Source organism: Spea bombifrons, chromosome 2, assembly GCF_027358695.1.
Source record: "Spea bombifrons isolate aSpeBom1 chromosome 2, aSpeBom1.2.pri, whole genome shotgun sequence".
NCBI classification, from domain to species: domain Eukaryota; kingdom Metazoa; phylum Chordata; class Amphibia; order Anura; family Pelobatidae; genus Spea; species Spea bombifrons.
In genome coordinates, this window is record NC_071088.1 from 101,672,826 (window position 1) to 101,694,971 (window position 22,146).

At 35.1% G+C, this 22,146-nt stretch overlaps 1 protein-coding gene across 1 annotated transcript; it reads left to right on the forward strand.

Annotated features, from left to right (window-relative positions):
• The first annotated feature begins 5,619 nt into the window (after positions 1-5,619).
• On the forward strand, positions 5,620-20,919 carry EDNRB (endothelin receptor type B). The gene is made up of 8 exons (XM_053455386.1): positions 5,620-5,787; positions 6,453-6,984; positions 15,485-15,597; positions 16,279-16,480; positions 17,409-17,558; positions 18,374-18,507; positions 19,128-19,236; positions 19,994-20,919. The coding sequence occupies exons 2-8, from the start codon at positions 6,541-6,543 to the stop codon at positions 20,126-20,128; spliced, it is 1,287 nt and encodes a 428-aa protein (XP_053311361.1). The 5' UTR covers positions 5,620-5,787; positions 6,453-6,540; the 3' UTR covers positions 20,129-20,919.
• Positions 20,920-22,146: the final 1,227 nt, after the last annotated feature.

A 22,146-nucleotide genomic window follows, 5' to 3' on the forward strand; every position in this document is an offset into this window, starting at 1 on the left:
TCCCACATTCCCTTATTCCCATCAGCCCATTGGTGTCTATATGATGACCCGCACATCCCATATGCAACACAAAAGGCACCTCCCCAGGTTTGAATCTACTGGCCACTGTGAAGGGACATATGCCCATGACCTTATCATCCCATTAGCCATAGATAATTATAACCAAACTGATTTGCTTCTTTGTCATTTTATCCATGGTGGCTTTGACTTTTATGTATAAAAAAAAGTTAGTCTGCCCCTAACTAGTGTTGTGTTGTTATTCTGGTGGTAAGTTGTTATTCTGGTGTTAAGTTTTGGCCAGAGTGTGAGGAAGGCGGCATCGACGGCCAGGGACATCCTGGTAGACTATCTGGTTCCAATTACATATAGATATTATAGTACGACATTGTATTAGAGCTTAGTACAGTAGCGTGACAACACCTCCCTCTTAAGAAGGCACATAAAAAGTCACTCTAAATAGATTTTAACCCCTTAAGGATGGAGGACCAAATGTTACATCCCTTAAAACGGATCTTTAAGGCCTATGATGTAATATTACATTCTCTACTACCATCACAGATTACAGCTACAATTCGTAGCCGCAATTGGTGACAAGGCCTCGGCAGCTGGCTGCACGGAGATCCAGGCAGAGCAACCAATAGGAGCCACCTCCATGAATGTCATTGCTCGAAGAGCCAATCATATGCAAGTTGCCATCAGCAGTGATTATGAAGCAGAGAGAAGGAAATAAGATGGCTGAGATGAGTACCACACAGTTTTTGTTTTTTTAATTTGGATTTTTAACTGCTTGATTACTTTTTTTTAACCTGAAGGGCTTTTTATGTTTTGTTATTTTTACACATAGGGTTGGGGCGATTCAAATGACCAACAAATGTTGGGGGGATTTAAATTAGTGCAGGTCCAAAGATCTGGTGTAAAAACTCATAAAAATTAATTTTGAACCTTTTTTTAAAAAAAGTGGATGTAAATGATCCCACCACATCCAAAAACATGACATTCCATTGCATATTGTGTATATTTTTTTTAGGTTTTCTAAAATGTACATGCATAAGGTTTCTTAAAATAGCCCTACTGGTCCTGAAAAAATCATATTTTTGAGGAAGAGGAGGAAATTATTCTTAAAAATAAGATAACAGAAGTTCTAAAACCCTTTATGTGTGAAATATATCCTTAGTCCTTATGTGACTATGCTTAAAAGTTTGTTTACCTTATAATTAGATTGGAGAGTGATGGGAGTAGTTCAACAAGCTTCTCACTTTGATTTTTTAAATAAAAAAAATCAAAATATAAGACTAGGAGTTTTATGTGTTCTATAATTTATTTTTACTTTTTTGGGGGGAGAAAAATAACACTCATCTCTGCATGATATCAGACTTTATCTTGTATGCTAGCCACTTGTAGGCTGACAGCATACAGCCTTTTACCACAATTTCTTTAGCAAGATACCATTGTAGTAAGCAGCCATATTAGGCTGCCAACTCACGGTTTTAGGAAGTGATCTTACTTCAATTCTTCTTTTATTTCACTGTTAGAGAAGCTGCTGATCAGTTTCAGACGGCAGCTTCTTATTGTAGTGGAAACCATTGTGGTTTGGTGTAAATGTGAGGCTTTTCCTTTATAACGCAAGCCTCGCCTGTGCGCTTAAATACACAAGACTTCCAGCAGGAGTAGTAAGAGAAGGCTGCCCGCCGTCTACATCAATTGTTTTATAGCCACTTCTAACAGTATGTGGTTGGCATTCTAAGCCCAGTTTGCCAGCCACGTGCACATATAAATGTACATACAGTAAAGCGCATTAAAAGAAACATTGAAATGATTTAATTATTAATCATAGTATCTAACACTGTCCCATGCCAGTAAGTCAAAACATTACACAGATACTTTGTTCTACAGCCTTCTGTGTTATATTGCTATGGTGTTTGTAACTCCCCTGACAATCTCTCTGAGCAGGAACATACGTTACTTGTCAGATTTCCAGGAACCCATCCTTATTTATTTGTAGGTGCTCCGCTCAAAATACTCCCCTTGTGTATATTTATCATTCTTTCTACACTTTGTTGTTTACTTTATAATGATAGCAATTCTTAATAAAACTATTTATATTTTAGGGACTTAACCGCGAAATTACCCAGACACAATATTGTTTATAGAGCACTTCCTTTAAACCATACGTATAAAGATTAGCAACTAGTGTCAAGCATGGTCTTAATTTTGCTGAGTTACAACATATGACATATGTGGGAAATTTCAACATAATAAAGGAGAATAAGAAAAACAATGGCAGCTCTGAAAAAGAAAAACTTAGAGAGACAGTAGTAATTAATATTATATATTTCGTATCGTCAGGCCATAATTGACCTGAATATTCCTGGTGAGATTTTACCATTGATTTATATAGAGGCAAAATTCCTCCCCTGAAGCAATACACTTTCTTTTTTTATACAAGACATATCTTTTATACTGTTGCTAAATTTATTGTGTACAATTATTCTCAAATCCTTTAGAATCTGCCTAATGCAAACCCATTTAAGGTATAATTTACATGTTTCTTTTTTTCCATAAAAGGAACAATTTTTCATTTGTCAATATTGAAGCTCATCTGGCACTCGGCTACCCGGCCCTCCAATTTGATAAAATTTAATACAGGGAAATAACGTCTAGTTCAGACTGTATTACTTCACTTCATTTTGCTTCATCTGCAAACACAAGAGCATGAATTTCAACGTCCACTGCATTAAATGTCTCTGGTACCCTGAGGTACTCCACTTATTTCTTGTTTAATTGGTATTTTTTTTAATTAACCGCCAGTTTTAAATACAGACACAAGCAATATTTCCCAAGGCTATCTCTCATTTTTTATAGTAACTCGAACTTTTTACAAAATCTAAATAAATCACAGAAAAACAGCCCAATTATACTTTTTTGTAATCACCTCTTCATTCAATTAAGCTAGCCTGACATGATGTGTCCTTCATAAAACGGTGTTGATTTCTACTAATGAAATGTGTTCACTCGCAAGCTTTCAAATAATTTCCCCAACCGAGTGCTGTTTTTCTCATCCTCAGAATGCGGCTAATGTGATACATGTGCAGGATAATTATATATGGACAAAGTGGACATCTTTAGATGATACATCTTATGTCTTGAAGACTTATGACAGTTTTGCCTTTTTGTGACAACTTAATCTATGCACATTGATCCACTAAAAGTTATCATATTTTTGTTTGATGTACACAAAGTTCCATATATATGAAATCAGAGAAAAGACATGGGTGGGTATCCGGGTAAAGTGAACATCACCAAGAGGACAAGATATATCAACCAGTCACGTTAATATGGAACAGATTTATAATACATTTAGAGCTGACTGATTTTGTTTATAATGCTGTAAAATCAAAAGTAAGCTATAAGTGTAATCCTAATTCTTCTCTTACAAAGAACCTATGGGAAATAACTATGAAAATATTCTAAAAGCCATTTTCAACTCCGTAGGGTTACATTACATATTTATATTAAAACCAGAAGAAATAACAGTCAGTACTTTTAAAGTATACACTTGCAACATGCAGTGAAATAAAACGTTATTATTTTTCAGACACAGTAAACCCGGGACATTATCTCTTAGGAAGAAAAACCACGCAAGCCAAATCACATCTAGGGTGACAGATTGTATATAATGGCTCGTAGCACATAAGATCTCCTCTGTGCATACTGGTTCATTTTATATGCCAAGAAGGGTGTGGAAGGTGTAGGATTTTTACACAATAAAAATTAAATTTTTTTTCATATTTATTTTTATTATTTTATATGGCACATAAACGTTTTAGCTGCTATAGGAAAGTCACAATGTATTGAGCATATAGAGAGTTGCAAAAATTGACTATTTTACCCCTGACGTTAAATATTCCTATGCATAATAGGCCAAGGAAAACTTATTAGGTTATTTGATAACACAGTATTTTCTTACACATAATATGCAAGTTGTGTTGCTTGTATTGCCATTTAAAGGGACACAATACATTTACACTGTGTTAGCAGAGTTGCAAGCAAATGTGTTTTGAACTATGTATGTCACCATGAAGCACCATATTCAAAGGTGCCAAATGGAGGACATCACAAATAAGGGACAAGTTCATGTTTTTCCAATCTTTAACTTGATTTATAAAGTACTACACATTTCTTTGCCGTCCTGCTACAGTAATGAATAGATTTTTTTAAGCTGACAAAATCCCTGTAGTCACAAATAACCTTTCAGGGTTAATCACATCAAGGCACACCTGACCAACTCATATGTACAGTTACACAAATGCAAGCATGTGAACTGTTAACACTGACACAACATTGACTTTCTTCATCCAATTGGCATCTTTATGAAGATCATGCCCTATCACTCTCACATCTAAATACAATGATACTTATTCTGCCTGAAGAAAAGTTTTAAGAGCACCATACTACATGCTGCTAGGTATTTGAGAGGACAACCAGAAAGCGTAGAACTCTGAAGAGGATCTTGGTATAAAATGAAATGTAGACCATCGAAAGTAACTCTTAAGCAGGAGAAATTGGATGTGGGTAAATGCACAAAGCTAGTTTATCTGGATGCTGAAAGAGACACATGCTGATCTAAATCTGTGCCCTAGGGACGTATTCTGCTTCATATCCTCACTAACATTCCATTCTGGGTCTTCACAATGAGGACACACCATTGCATTACAATAGTCTTATTCAGTCCCATTCTGTAAAAGTACAGATATCCATTTTGTTATGCAACATAAACGTCACTTAGATGCAAACACTGAAGCCATACAATAGGTCTCTGTCAAAGATATTGTTAAAAATAACTTGCACAGCCTTTCTAACACTTGTATTGCTTTTGATATTGTTGATAAGATGTCTTGTTATATGCAAAACTGTTTGATTCATTTTACTAAACTGAATGTACTATTATTGTCACACAACACCTTTTGGTGACTGATGATAACTGACTGTAATGCAGAGACATATGGCGCAATCGCCATGGAAACCAATAGCACATTTCTGACTGCCCTAGACTTAAAACTTTACATTCAACATATAGCTAATGCCAGTACATAAAAACATCATAAAATGTTCCTTTGTATAATATCCATGTGTGTATCCCTGGAATTTTCAATACCACATTTCCTCCTGCCATTTCTGCCAAATCTATTTTTTGCTAACCTACTATTAAGGCTGCAAAAAAAACTGTTTCCATTAGTCTATAATTTTTTTTTTATATATATATATATATATATATATATATATATATATATTCCCACATTCCCCCCCCCCTCAAACGATTCAAAATAAACATGAATTCTGGATTTTTCCTTTTGCTCTGACAAACAGATTTTTTTCCATTCATAAATGAAGAGAAAAATAGTGTGAATGGCGTGCAGGATCTATTTTTAACAGAAAGGTTTCAGCATAATGATACCGCAGTCTCTTTTATGTGAAAATGATGCTTTCCAGGCAAGTCTTAAGATCGAGCGGAGGATAGGAGAAAAAGCTTGTTGTCCTATAAGGAGCGGTAGGTGGGGTCTGTCAGTGACTGATGTGGAAGTATTTGACTGATGCAGTGGGCTTTTCGAGACACAGACATAGCCAGGAACAGGGACTGAATCGCTCATTACTGACATCCTCTGAAACATTTCAAGACAGTCTGTCTGATAACAAACTTTCCAGAGACGCTCACTAATTACAACCTGTGGCATATTCATTTTGGGATTTTGCTACCAACATTCCCTAAGACTGGGACTATTCTTTAAGGTAAATCGACATTCATTCCTTTTGGAATTTACGTACGTTTTAGTGACATGTACTACTTTGTTCATTTTTATTATACTTGGCTACTTTTTAGAACGTGCTTATTGTTTTGTTAAAATTCAGCTATTGAGACTTGAATGCTTTGTTTTTTCATGTCACTTTCAGTAAAAAAACTGTATAATTGTATTGTAGAACAGAGCTTGCGCAACCATAGTTTCACTATGGTTATAAGTTATCTTGCATTTATTATACGCCGATATAAATATTGACTATTTATATGATACTGTGTTTATTAGCTAGTTTATGGATATGTAACTGCTTTGAATTAATAATTTTGCTATGGATTTTGCATTGAGTTCCATTGTACAGCGCTACGGAATTTGATGGCGCTATATAAAACAATAAATATTAATAAATAATAATATATATATATTTTTAAGTAATTTAATTTTTTATTAAAAAAAAGTATTTTCCATACCACTGGTGTCCTACAAGTAATTTAAGTATATTTTTGCTCAGATTATAACTGAACGCTAGCTGTTATATTACATGCATAAAGAAACTGTACTCAAATATTTTTTTTTAGTGGGAGGAAGGGCAATTAATAAAAATGCTTTATTAACACAAGTTAAAAGCACAAAGTTAACATTTTCTTTCTCTGCCTTTAGGTTCTGGTTGGATACACGGACTAATTATCTATCCCAAGTAAATATTTATACATTTCTTTCCCATCAAAGTTAAGGAATTACAGACAACATGCCGAAAACACAGTATGTTACCGTAACAGCAATGATACTATCCGCCGTGCTGGTACTTGGAGAAGAGAGCGAATCCTCATTTAAACCGCTATCTAACAAAATGCAATCATTTACGGGAAGTGTAATGGACACTGTAAACACTACAAGCCTCAATTCATCAAATGAAAGTATATCAAACCTTGAAAGTCAAGGTTTCCGCAATGGAAGACTCAAAACCCCGCCAAAGTGTAATAGACAAATTGAGATCCGTGACACCTTTAAATACATCAACACAGTGATCTCCTGCTTGATATTCACTGTGGGTATCATCGGCAACTCAACTCTGTTGAGGATAATCTACAAAAATAAGCGGATGAGAAATGGCCCCAACATATTAATTGCCAGCCTGGCACTGGGTGACCTGCTCCATATCATTGTTGACATTCCTATCCATACATACAAGGTAAGAACAGGAAACAGGAAAGCCAAACATTGTGTATGTTATGCCTCTTATTTGTTACATAATTGTATAGATTTGTTTCTGCCAAAATCAAAAACTTTGTGCCAAAGATGAAATAGTAAGGCCTTTACAAAGCAACCGTTGAAGGAAATACTATTATGGGCTCCGCTTTATTAGTCGGGTATGAAGATCTCCCTGCTCCTCTGTTCTGCAAGTATTGATCCTCGTAATAACAGAGACCTTGATGGCATTCCTAACGATCCCCTCTGCTCTCAGCACATTTGCATTGTCCAGCAAAGCAGACATGGCCCTATAGCTATTAGCAGGCACAGATATAAGGGTGAGAAGGGGAAACAACGTTAAAAAAAAACAAAAGTATCAAAAAGCCTTAGACACAGGAAAAAACTTCAGAAATCCTCTGTGATACGCACTAACCAAAATTATGGGTATTTATACTTATAAACGTATAAATATAAGTTAGTTAATTCATTAAATATTAGAGCGATGTATGAGGCAGCATTTTGCCTCTTTCAAAACACAAAAAATAATATATGTGCAAAAATGCAGTTTTATTTTTTGCCATATACTTTGAAAGAGGTACTGTATGATAACGAGATAAAGATATTAGGGTCAAAGAAAGAATGCAGAAAATGTGTTGCAAATATAAAAAAGAGGCTTAGTTTTCAAGGGGTTAAAGTGAAATGACAAATACTATCAAGCGTGACAAACTCCAGGCCTCAAATACTACAAACAGAGCAGGATTTCTGGATATCCCTGTTTGATCTCTGGTGATTTAACAGGTTTCAATCATTTTAATTTAGCAACCTGCACTCAAGTAGTGACATTCAGAAATGATGTTCCAGCTTCTGTGGCCTTAAAATTTCAACAGGAGCAAAAAAGTGTGCTTTATATTGTCTAACGTAAATTATTTATGCCACCGAGGCCGAAAAAACGTATATCCAGCTTGTGCTCCAAGTCCCGTACTGTAAAGGTCAAAGAAATCCAAACACCAAATGTTGCCTGGGCATCATGGGAACTTCAGAGCTTCTTCATACAATGACATAAATCCGTTATTCCATTACAGCATAATATTAATTTCAGGTTGATAACTGGTCGTAATAGCATATTTTATTCCGAATGAACTGCAGGTTGAACAAATTTCAAACGTGCATGGAACTACTTAACTGAACATCAAAGACTGCAATTGTTATGAAAAAATGTAGCACTTTAGGTGATTAGTGATCTGTTATGACAGTATATTTCAATTTGTTGTTATTGGTAACCCACTTAAAAAACGTTAATTCAAAGAAAAGATATATTGTTAACTGTAATTGCAATATATTTATAGAAAGAATGTTATTTTTTTTTACATATCTGCTAGGCAGAAATAAAACCAGAAATGTTTTACTTTACTTGATGAAAACTTGAGCCATCCCAAGCACTTTAATGCACAGGATAGGTGGGCGGCCCCTTTAAATTACTGTTTCATGCATAGAAGGAGTCAGCAGAATTCTCCCCATATATCTACCTCTTTCCTGGCGGCGTCTCGCCATCAGCCAGCTCCAGCACTGGCTCATGTGAGAGTTTTAAGAGGTCTTACGCCACTTGGTCATCAATGAAAGTGCTTTCCTACCATTACAACTAGTAGTTGCCTCAACAGATGCATGGAAAATCAGGCCACAGAGATGCTATAGCAAAGTCATTCAATTTCCCCCCCCTATATGTTAAAAGCATACATTTTAAAGCACTTCATTAGTGAGGTTCTAGGGGACAATGGAGCACATTACTTATGACCAGAAGTTAAGGAACAAGGTGCATTTAAAATCTATATATCTAAGAAGGATCTGTGTCTCATCCCTCCCACACCCCATGGTGGACACCTAAAACTAATTAGGGCCCTAAGGAGCTGTTTAATCTTCTTATATGGTTGTGCTTCCCCACTCATGAATGATAAATCTACTCACTTAACACATGCTGAAGAATGTCTTGTTTGTACTCCACTCTACTTGCCTATTTACTGTCTCTTTTCATCCGTGCCCACTCTACTTATAGAGCCTTTTTATTATTTTTAATGTATTTTTTTATTTATTTATTTATTTTTGTCTAGACTTCAGAATTCCCAATTATAAATTATCAACTGAAATTCAGTGTGGCAAAACCAATTACACAATATAATAATATAACTCCTTTGTCATGGTTACAACATTTTTACTTATGTATGTATTCACATTGATCATTATACCATTTTGTGTCATTTTAGTATTAGTTTCATTCACTCATATATATATATATATATATATTTCATTATTTTTTGTTATTTTTTAATTATTCAAATATCATTCTATTAATATACATCAGTAATATTACATACACTGTAACTGTTTGTATAAATCAGTAACTTTAGAAAGACAATACATTTATTTACATAAATATAATTATTTATATATAACAGAAACCTGCTACATGTTATTTACAACTTTACTGTTTTATATATATATATATATATATATATATATATATATATATAGTATATCACTATACTAACAGTGTACAAAGATAATATTTATTATATTATTTTAGTTCAAATAAATCCAAATAAACTTTGTAAGACGTTATATTTGTAAGCGATTCAGCTAAAATCCCACATTTCTGTGGATAATTTGCCAACACAAATTATACATATCACAGTGTACATGTATTTCCTCTCAATCCTGTTCAGAAAGGAAGCATTGTCTCTTTCTCTAGATGGTCTTTTGAAAGCCAAGTGACCCATGTTAAATCCCAATTTTATGGTTAATATGACATGCGAGCATTATGTAGTATTTGGCACCACAGACAATGGGAAAATAGCTTCCAGAACTTAAATTAGAAGCCTGACCCATTTTAATATCCAACACACTCCTAAGAAAATAATGATGGTTGTGTTCTCAATATATTGCACTGTTGTTGACACACATTTGTTTAACATTGGCAAGATCTCTGCAAAATCCCTTGGTTTATTTTTCAGAACAGAAACAGTTCAACATCAATATTGAGAAATCAACCCTAGGACAGATGGGATAGAGTTTTGTTTGACTTTGTCGCACTGAATAGACCATTGTTATTAAATATTATTAAAATGATTATGTTTCATATGTAACATTACATACCTAACAACGACTGATGTAAAATATACAAAACCATGTCAGTCCTTGGTCTGGTCCCATAGTAAGGATAGCTTTAAGTCTATTCACTAAAGCTCACTATCTAAAGGCATTGGTATTTCCCACTGCCATAAAGACTTCTGTCTGAACATCATGTAATATTTAAGACTGTCACTGCACAATATCAAACATGAAAAATGATAACATGCTTATTATTAGTAGTCATTTCTTAGAACGGGAAAGGACTTCAAATCCTCATACAAACGCAATAACAATTTCTGAGAAGTGTCCCAAGACACTGACAGAGCATCTAAGAAGTCTAAGCTTCCCTGGCCAATACAGGAAGTCATTATAACACATTTGTTGAAAACATAGATATTGGGAGATATAGTTTTTTATTGCTTAATTGAAACAACCCTAATATTAATGCAATACACCCCTTGTATTCCCTCCAATAAAGTTCAAGTGAGGAATACCAGTCATGTTATTCTGTATACAAGTACCTCTAAGCAGTATGGAAGATTTTGATTTTAGGAATTAACAAAAAACAATTGTAGATCTTTTTGTTTAATACTACTTGAAACTGGCTCCTCATATTTTTTTTTTTCAATATTAAGAATGCCTTTTTAATGGTCATGATAAGCTTTGAAATAAGCATACGTTTGTGCTGTAGAACCATCGTGTTTAAGGGCAGATGTTTTACTATCATAAAGAAAGCATTGTTCTGTTTTATTAGTATGGGGTTAATGCTCTTAATTGTAACTACATCTTATTGTGCTAAATGCGTGTTTCCATTTATGTTGCTATAAATATAGAAACAGACTTGAATGACGGGTGGCTATTTTTTTTAAGACTGGCTTTAAGCCTGTCACATGCCTTAATTGTATTCCATTAGAGACTCCCCCACCCCCGCTCAACACCCCAGGAGTCCCTTTGTCCCCCCTTCACTGTGCTAGACCTATCTATTCCTTCCCCCATGTAATTCAGGTATACATCAAATAAACAACACATGGAAACACAACATTGCAGGTATAGTTCAGCTAAATAAGACATACAAACCCTGTATTTGCAGGTATAAAATAAATACATAACACATGGAAACAAATCATAAACACACTTAGCATCGAAGGCAAAGAACAAATAAATAATGCATGGAAACTTCATACATAAATCACAGGTCGCACACCCCAAAGGCCAGACCTGGCACCCAGACTGCACAAATAGGATTTGCCCAGCACCCAGATTGCACACATAAGGACTTGCCCAGATGACATCCACATAGTTTACACAGAACTCAGGTTGCACCCACAAATTTTGCCACAGCACCCAGATTACACACAGACACATGACTTGCCTAGATTGTATCCACAGGATTTAGCCAGCACCTGGATTGTACCCACGGTGGCCTCCTCAGAGTCTCAGGTCTCCTCTCAGTCTGGCTCACCTGCACCCTTTATCCATTCTATAACCTTTAGGCTCAAAACAGTACCAGTAACGGATAGACTCAGAAAACACACACATACTCTACCCTTACAAATGCCTGCCCATAAACAAACATGCCTGCCCCTACACATAAACATCCTGGCTTACATTTGCCCTTGCATACCCAAACTTGCTTTATCTCTTCCTTTTCTTCCTACCTCTCCCCTCTCTTTTTTTTCTCCCCCTTCTCTTTGATCATCCCTTTCTTTTTATCCCTCCTTTCTACCTCCCATTCTTCTTTATATCTTTGTTCCTTTTAGCTCCCCACCCTTTCTTTTTACGTCTGCTCCTTTTTCTTCTCCGTATCTCTCCTCCTTTTTCTCTTTACCTCACCCTTTCCCCCCTATCTCTCGCCATTCTGTTTTCCTCTCCTCCTCTCTCTTTTTTTCTTTTTCTCTTTTCCTCCTTATTATCTCTCCCCTATTTGTTTCTCTTTATATCTCCATTTTTTTACTATTGGATTCCATGCTACCTTCTTTTTACAGGCCTCTACACTCGACTTCACTGCTGAGTGCTGGGATATGATATCAATAGCCAGGAGCATTGTGAGACAGCAGCATTTTATGTTAGGACAGTTAAAGGGAGATCCATGACCTCCCCAACTGGTCCTGTTCCTCCAGTGGCGGGCAGTCCAGTCCTCCGCAGAGGAGGTGCCCTTTGGCACCCTCTGCGGTCACACACCCCAAAGGCCTAACCTGTTTCTATATTAATCACCAATGCTGGATGCCAGTCTATGAATTCACTTCACTTTTTAAATAACAGTTTTACATGCTTGGAAATCAATTTGCTATAGATATGTAGTTTAAACTACCAAATCTTTAACATGACTATGCAGGCTGATACCTATAGCGTTATTGTGTGTAAAAAGATCTGTAATTGTTGATCTTATGATTTTTAAAAGGGTCTGCACAGCTTCGTGTAGAATCCTGAAAGTAAAAATAGCACTTAATATGTGTAAAATATCTCTAAATATTATATATATATATAGTCCAAGCATTTCCACCTGGTCTGACTCAACTGAATTATTTAAGCCTCAGTACAGATCTGAAGTACTCTGAGTTATGTCAAAACAATTTATATCCCATGTGTAATGGCCAATATCATATACAAATCATTTTATTATTTTAGAATTTGCTCTCTGGGTAAACTAGGTCCCATTTTTTTACTTACTGTAACACCTCAACCTTGCTTGTTTTTATGTTTGTGTTATGCCCTCACATTTGCCCTAACTATATTAACCTCTATAATTTCTTTGACATTATCCTCTATAATTTCCTCTTTCGGTTGGTGTCCCCCAAGGTTCAGTCCTTGGTCCTCTGCTGTTCTCTCTTTATACTTCCTCTCTTGGCAAACTAATCAACTCATTTGGCCTCCAGTATCATCTATATGCAGATGATACCCAAATCTACCTGTCTTCTCCTGATCTCTCTCCATCTCTCATGTCCCGGATCACCAGCTGCTTGTCTGCTATTTCTTCATGGATGTCACAACACTACCTGAAACTTAATCTTTCTAAAACGGAACTCATTATCTTCCCTCCCTCCATCTCCACTCCACTACCTGAATTCTCTATCACCATTAACAACACAACTATCTCTCCTACTAACCAGGCCCGATGCCTTGGGGTCATCCTTGACTCAAACCTCTCCTTCATCCCTCACATTCAGTCCCTCGCCAGATCCTGCCGCCTGCACCTAAAAAACATCTCTCGGATCCGCCCATTCCTCACCCAAGAATCCACAAAAACTCTGGTTCATTCACTTATCATTTCCCGTCTTGACTACTGCAACACTCTTCTGGTTGGCATTCCACTGTCTCGACTCTCTCCACTACAGTCTATCCTTAATGCCGCTGCTAGGCTCATCTTCCTTGCACGTCGCTCCTCTTCTGCTTCCCCCCTCTGTGAATCCCTCCACTGGCTCCCAATTACCTTTAGAATTAAATTTAAGATCCTGGTACTGACATAAGGCCATCCACAATACTGCTCCTCCGTACATTTCTGACCTCATTAGCAAATACTCTCCTACTCGATCCCTACGTTCCTCCCATGGGCTAAGGCTCTCCTCCTCACTCATCACCTCTTCCTTTTCCCGTCTACAAGATTTCACTCGAGCTGCCCCATATCTCTGGAATCTGCTCCCAAGGAACCTTCAGAATTCACCCTCCCTCCCGACATTCAAGAAACATCTAAAAACCCACTTCTTCAGAGAAGCATACCATCTTAGCTGCTAGAACATCCTTGTCATTGATACCCCCACAATACCTCTCACCCTTTCTCTATGCCTTATGTTTATCACCCCATTTTCCCTCTAGATTGTAAGCTTGCGAGCAGGGCTCTCTCCACCAAATGTATCGGTTTGTCTTAGTCTGTCAATTCTTGTCCTGTCATATCCCTTGAATTTATGTATTGTATTAAGCGCTGCGTAAACTGTTGGCGCTATATAAATAAAAGATAATAATAATAATAATAATGTCTGTTCCACTTATTCATAGCAACCTTCTAGTGACGATATACTTACCTAAACTGCATCAAAAGTTCTGCCCTGCTAAATTTACAAGAGTTAACTAGTTTTTCCACATCATCTTTATTGATATGAAACATTTAGCGTTAAACTTTGTGTTTATTGTATAAATAATTAAAAATAAGATTTGAAGAATCTTTTAAAATAGTTTATAAGAAAAAAAGTCAATGTACTTGTTTGTCAATGCTCACTTCTGCTTGTTGTCTTGTCCTTGGTCTTCACTGTAAATTCTTGTTGTTGGCTCTTCGCTTAGATAGTGCCCTCTTGTCCTTGATCTTCATTGCAGAAGCCAGTCTCCAACCATACAGCAGCTGGCTATGTCCATAAAACAATATGGAGCCGAGTACACTTTTTGATCTGGCAAGCTTTTTTCTTCATAAATCTTAAAACATGATTTTGGAAATCTTAGTTTTGATATTTTCTTAACCATATTCCAAAGAGTCAAAAAAAGATTTAATGCCACTTTACGTGGTTTTGATCCTTAATATATTTACATAGATAAACTTTTAAAATTAAGGGTTTTTTTACATTCACTGTTTTTGTAGATTATTAGGAATATTTAATCATTAGCAGGCAAACTTAAAAGGGAAAGCATTAATATCCAAATCAAAACACCCCACTACTAGTTTCTATTATATAATGACACAATATCAGGTATAATCCGGTTACATGTATAAATATTTTACAGGAATTCATGTGCACCAGTTTTAATACGTTTGGATGCTTAAACATATTTGTAATAGGTTCAAAAACTCAATTTTTGGAAATCAAAGTACATTTCCATATGAATGTGATCTTTAAGAAAGGATTGTAAGAAAACACTTGGTCAATCTAAGTGACATTTACTTTTACTTGCCAAACAAAGTTTCTCGAAATATGAATAACATAAAGAAATGCATAATAATCTTCCAAACTCGTTTCGATATTTGTTGAAACAGTCTGATTGCTTACATATGTTTAGAAGATATGTACACTATTCCCACTAATAGGCACATAAGCTATTGAGTATTTTTTTTCTACAAAATGAATACTAAAATAGTCAACATTCTGCCAATGGTCTGTGTCTATTTTTCCAGCATTTAGTCGTTAATTTTGTTTCAGGGTTAACATTAGGCAGATCATGTCCTACTTGAACCTGTGTTGGCAAAAACAACATCTGATGTTTTCCAATGCTTGATGTGGTCCAAAACGTCTAGTCTTAAGTGTTCAACATTTATACTTCCAGGCATGTAATAAATCTTACTTTTGTAATGTGCAATTTTGGCCACAGTTTGCTTGCTTTTATGTTGCAGAATAGTATAGAAAGCTTTTACCATATTGTGCCGTAAATGAATTGTTTCTTCTCTATTTCCAAAGCTTTTAGCTCAAGACTGGCCCTTTGGAGTTGAAATATGCAAACTAGTACCATTTCTACAAAAATCATCAGTGGGAATTACAGTACTAAGCTTATGTGCACTTAGTATTGACAGGTAACATCTATCACTATTTTACCATTTTTATTTATATTTTTACAAGTTCAAGAGTGGATTATGATTTTGATTTAATTGGATTTTTCTTAAAGACTAAAAGTGGAGCCACTGTATGCTCAAATACCGCTGCTCATGCTATGTGTAACCTTGCGATTAAGGATGCCAAGATTTATAAACATATGCTAATTCTGCCCGTCCTGTGGCCATCACAACAGCAGAGGTTTAGATATCTGTGCTATCATACAAGCATCTCTTGCTCCCTTAAGAATTTAAGGAGAGAAAGTTTAGGATAAATGAAAGTGCTGCTCCAGTCCAACCCAGTGTTGGTAAATTCCATTGACAAGAACAATGGTACTTCTATTCAAAATTAGTTATACATATGCATCTGTTTCCACCACGCACAATACTGTATACTGTATACATGAGAACATACTGAATTGGGAATTATAGGTTGCATCTCATAAAGGGGGGAATGAGCAACCCATTAATTGTGGGTAGCTTCGACTAGTTTTAGAGCTGTTTCAGTGCAATATTTATTATTTTGAATTCTCATTTGAAAAATGTAATCATGTATTGTTGTATTGTATGGACAAAAACAATATATGGATAAACTTGCATACATATTTTTCAAAAAAGTTAATTATTTCTTAAATAATATTCATAATATTTTTCCTAACATAGGTACCGGGCTGTGGCTTCTTGGAGTCATATTAAAGGGCTTGGTTTTTCAAAATGGACGGCATTGGAAATTGTTTTAATCTGGGTTTTATCAGTTGTGCTAGCCATCCCGGAAGCGATTGGTTTCGGCACGGTAACAATCAACCCCACACAACAGATTCAAGCATGCTTGCTGCTTCCTGTACAAACAACATCCTTTATGATGGTGAGTTGGTCGTATCGTTTAATTGTTATATATCCTTATAAATATAAAAAATTATCAAGTAAACTATTTACTAAATGTTTATATATGTGTGTTGTAATTTGAATGTGGCACATCATTCACAAAGACTTGTTAAGACACCTAAGTAGTATAGTGATCCAATAGAGCTGACCCCAAGCTTTTTTATACATTTTTTATACATATTCATCATGAAGTATGAGTACTATGTTAAAATAAATAACAACAATTTTGGCACCACTGCTGAAAAAACAAAACAGTAAGCACAGTAATATCCATCATGCATAGGTTTTTTGCAAAATGCTCTTTTACATACTTCACTTGTTACATATATACATAGCTACATAGTTCATAACATTGAAAAAAAGACCTAAGTCCATCAAGTTCAACCCTTCTACCTAACATTCCCATTCTTGAGCCAAAAGAAGGCAACAAACCCCCTAATAAAGCTACTTTGAATTCTGCCATCAGGGGGAAAAAAAATTCCTTCTCGACTCCAAGAGGCAATGGTATTTGTTATTTTTATTTTTTTAAAGTTTTCGGTAGGGGAATAGGTAAGGGCTTTTTATTTTATAGTTCTAGTGGGAAGGCTTTATGGTATTTGAGCTGTAAGGTATTTAAGTCACTTTTTTCATTTTTTTGTTATCTGGATGTCTTTGGTGTCTTTATGCACCTAAGGCAGGTCCTGACAGGCCTTCAGCACCCCATACTCTGCAGCAGTGTGCGGCCGCTGGCTGGATATGCCTGAAAAAAAAATTGAATTTGATTCTGGAGGGTATGGGGAGTCAATGGAGTGACTGATTGACAGATCCTAAGGACATGAGGGATTAATTAGAGATTAATGCAAGACATATCACTATTTATTTGCAGGCTCTGCACAAATAATTAATAAAATACATGTCTTTATTTTTAGTTTTATCAGAAATACAAGCATCTGTGGCTCTTTATCTTCTATTTTTGTTTGCCATTGGTTGTGACGGCAGTTTTCTACACATTGATGACACTGGAGTTACTTCGGAAAAAAAGTGGAATGACAATTGCTTTAACAGACAACTTAAGACAGGTATTGTAGTAATAATGATTTATGATATTGTTTTCAATCATTTTTAAATCCAGACAAAAACCACCAATAATCTTCTTTCTATACGCAATATGCAATTGTTTAAAATACTGCATAATCATTTGACAAAATGATAAACTATCAATATAAACCCTATAATTATAATGTACTTTCTTTTCCCCAACTATTTTACTCACAGTGATGGAATGTTAAGGGTTGTATGTAATGCAATAGGGCTCTTAAGTACTAAGACATTGAGTCTTAAAAGACCCAACTACTACTAAACCTCTATCAATCTAACCTCTAAACCTCTAACAATGCCTATTATTGCAGTTCTGCTGGGAATCTTGGTCATCTAAATCACTAAATATATGCCTCCCACATTCTTGCTATGTTCAAACAATAACATACAGCTGTTGTGAATAAGCATCTTTGTACTGATAAAATAAATGCCTTTAAACCTGGTTCTAGACTACCCTTGTGGGCAGGATTATTCTGATAACAATTATTATAGTTGACCATTTTACACTGAGCTCTGTTGTTCATTTTTTGGTTCTGTATTAGTCTAATTTTCCTATTGCAATTGAAGTGAGATAAAATGTGTTAGTGATTTTCCTACAGTAATTGTAGTGAGATAACATTTGACCCTTCCAAGTGAGGACTCAAAGTAGGACTACTACTGTGTTGTCTTTCTTTGGTTTAGCTAGTCTCACATTCTTGTGCACTAATAGGTATACATGTATGGTTTAGTGGGATTTTAATCGTTTGGTATGAAATGTAAAAATATTTTAAACATCTGTTTAATTCTTTTCTTTCAGAGGCGTGAAGTCGCTAAAACAGTATTCTGTCTTGTGCTTGTATTTGCTGTTTGCTGGCTTCCTCTACATTTAAGCCGGATTATAAAATTTACCTTTTATGATGAACAAGATCCCAATCGTTGTGAACTTCTAAGGTAAATATATTTGTCAACTGAAGATACAAAATAAAAATATTTATATATATATAAACTCACCAATTCTTCAGCATGACTAACATCCAAAAACTGTCTGAAGGCTATAAGCCTTAATAGAGTGATTCCAATAGATGACTAATTACACTGTAACACTTTGTTTATAATCTATAGAAATATGTTCCATATTTTAAGTAATCCAGGAATGCTATTTTTGTTTGTATAACATTATTTTGGATTATTTAGCAGCAGATTGGTAACAAATTGGTTTAACAAATAAGGCCAACCCATTCCATTTCTTCCCTGTATTATCTCAGCTACAGCTGATTTGCCTACTTTATTTGGCACACACAAACTAAATGTAATGTACACTGAAGGATCAAACCGGGAGTGCCTAAAGCTCCGTAGAGAAAGCATGAAAAATATCTGGCTATACAAGAAATACTTAAAACCATCATATTCTACACTTTGCGTGACTATTTGTGCGGTAAAGTCACATTTTCCCTTTCAGGGGTTACATCTTAGTTTTTTTAGTATGGATCCATAGAGAGAACCATTTGATATGTATAAGCAATAAGAGAATATTGCTGCAAATAAGGTAATTCGTTGTACTTTTATTGCAGCTTTCTCCTCTCCTTGGACTACATTGGACTAAACATGTCTAATCTGAATTCCTGCATCAACCCAATAGCTCTTTATTTAGTGAGCAAAAAATTTAAAAATTGTTTTAAGGTAAGCAATAAAGTATTTTTGTTTGTTTATGCAGGTAAAAGGGGCAATTCTGTACCATTTTTTAGTGATAGCTTATGAGTTTGTTTAAAGATCCCTATCTCCTCAATACTATTAATAATTATTTAAAGATTACGCTGTACTGTTTCACTGCAGGGTAGATTTAATCACAAAAATGTGAATATAGCACATTTTACAATTTGATAGCAAGGACAGGATGGGCTCCCTGTTTATATTGTTCCAATGTGCCAAAAAGGAAATGTTATTACATTTACTACAATTCTAGCCATTCTAAATCATTAACTTTTTGAAAAATCGTAAAATCCCAGCCTTTCAATCTCAGTGCCAATGAGCACAATAGTTTCTGATGAGACATCAGTCTTTCAGGAGGATGTACATGGGTATGTGCTGCATGTAGTGGCCCTTTTAGTGCTCTATATTTGATATTTTTTATCTTTATATGGCATTCCTCTAAACAAAGGGTTAATATGTATTCAGACGCTATTAATGGGTTAACTTTTTTTTTGCACAATCGGATTTTAAGTCGACTTAACAACTGAGCAAAACTCTTTGCAATCATATATTGATTTTAAAGAATGTATCCATTCCTCACTCATTCAAATGACTCTGTAGATCTGTTATTGCATATACTATACATACTGTACAAACATACTAGATATACCAATGTATGTATATATAAATGCATGATGTCCGTACTTGTCATAGTTAACTTTTATGTTTTTGTTTTGCTTTTCATTAGTCATGTTTATGCTGTTGGTGCCAACCTAAAGATTTATTGAGCTTGGAAGATAACCATTCCTGTACGAAATTCAAAGGTCACGACCACGCAGGATACGACAATTTTCATTCAAATATCAAAGACAGTTCTTCATGAAGACACCTTTCACATCATGTATAATGTTACTTTAAGTAACCTGTAATCATTATTTGTAATCTATATTGGATAGCATTTAGCAAAATGACAGATAAACAAGGCTGATAATTTAAAGGCTTGGGTCCAAAACAAAAGGAACTCACAAGAACTCACATTTCAAGTAATGTGAGCCTGTACTTCCCAGTGATCTTCATTCCATTTATCCCTAGCAATATCTCATGTCTAGCAAAATAATACTTAATCATACAGAACAATGACTGGCGACCAACAAAAAAATACTTAGTGAGAGTGAGGATGAAAATAAATTGGGTATCTGGAAAATATGGCCAAAAAGGTCAAATTCAAAATGCTGAAAACCACTAAAACTCACGACTACAATTGTAGTATATTTTATACTTTAATATTTTACAGTAAATCCAACCACACAGTCATGCTAAAACAAGGCAACAAACTGTGAAAATAAGGCACATTAGACTACATATATTTTTAAATACATCTTTGCACAACTGTCACTGCAGATATCATGCAGGTGGGCATTACAACCTCAAATTGGTGCTTCACAGTGTACCCACAATGTTTGAATGCAAACAGATCAGTAATCAGGAGGTAAAGCCCTTTCATATTGTTTTCTATTTTATCTAATGATCAAACACATTGTGTATTATTGATATGCCTGGGAACTTCATGGCTATGCTCCCCAAATGTCTCTGCACCTTCATATGGTAGTCAAGACAGAGCTGATCCAAGCAAAGCAGGACTAAAATGCAACAGTATGATCTAGAAGAAGAAAATGGGAAGAATATATGGTAAGTGGGTGGAAGTAGGCTAGGCATTGGGTGGAAGTAGAGGCTAGGCATTGCTTAACATCATTTCCCTGCATGGATAGCAAAAGGCTGTGACAGAAGACTGGCAGACATCTGTCATACCCAGAGCCTCCAGGCCAAACCTCTATAGCCATCGGGTATGGTTTTGCAAACCATAGGGTTGTGACACCTTTAATCTCAAGTATGCACTACAAGATAAAGAAGTGGACAGATCCACGATTAAACCCCATCCCTATTGTAGGATCATGGGGTTATATCTTCAGAAAATGTATTAACTAGGGTGAGAGTAGAGTGTCATATCTAAATATGGTATTAAATAACACATTGTGGTGTTAATTATTATATTGTGCGGAGTATTAAAATATATTTGCCCTTGGGTGGTAACATACATCACAAATATATCAATGTAATTTAATACAAAACGTTGGGTGAAACATTAATAAAGGCAGCACGGTTAATGGAGAAATAACCCATCTTAGAATGTTTAAGTTCAAAAAAGTCAGTGTTCTCAAATTCAAACAATATGCTAATATTAAATTAGTTTATTGATTTTATAAAGTTGCTTGGAGTTAGTTACTATGCAAAAACTATTAAATATATTTTAGATATTTTTTATTCCAATAAATGCATTTTTATATTCAAAACGGGTAACACAGACAATAAATATAGAATTGTAAATGTTATTTTCATAAAGTAATATTCTTTGTATATTATTGTTTTATTATAAGAGAATAGTGCGTTTAAATGATGCATTTAGTCTTGTGACTTTATATAATGATGTCATATGTGGGCGCAAAAATATTATCAATAAACCTATTTAAGTTATGTTTACTGCTGTTGTTTAATATTGTTTGTACTAGTTCCTTTGTTATCTACAATATAAATACTAGATTTGTGCATTCGCATTCGTACAAACTTGTTCTTTAACAAGATTGCCTGTTGAGGAGGGTCTCCAACAAAACAAACAAAACAAACCTCCAAAATGTCCTTAACACGTGTTTATTTGTTTGCCCGTTGTAGCCAAGTAATCTCTCTTTCACATTGGTTGCCAGTAATTACAAAATGTTACTTTTTCTGAAGTCAAGTAGGCTTAAAAAAGCTGTGGTTAGCATTTTGGCAATATTTCCAGAAAATGTGATAAAGGTTCAAAGTGGGTAGTCCAATAAATCTAACAGGTGCTGCTTATTAAGTATT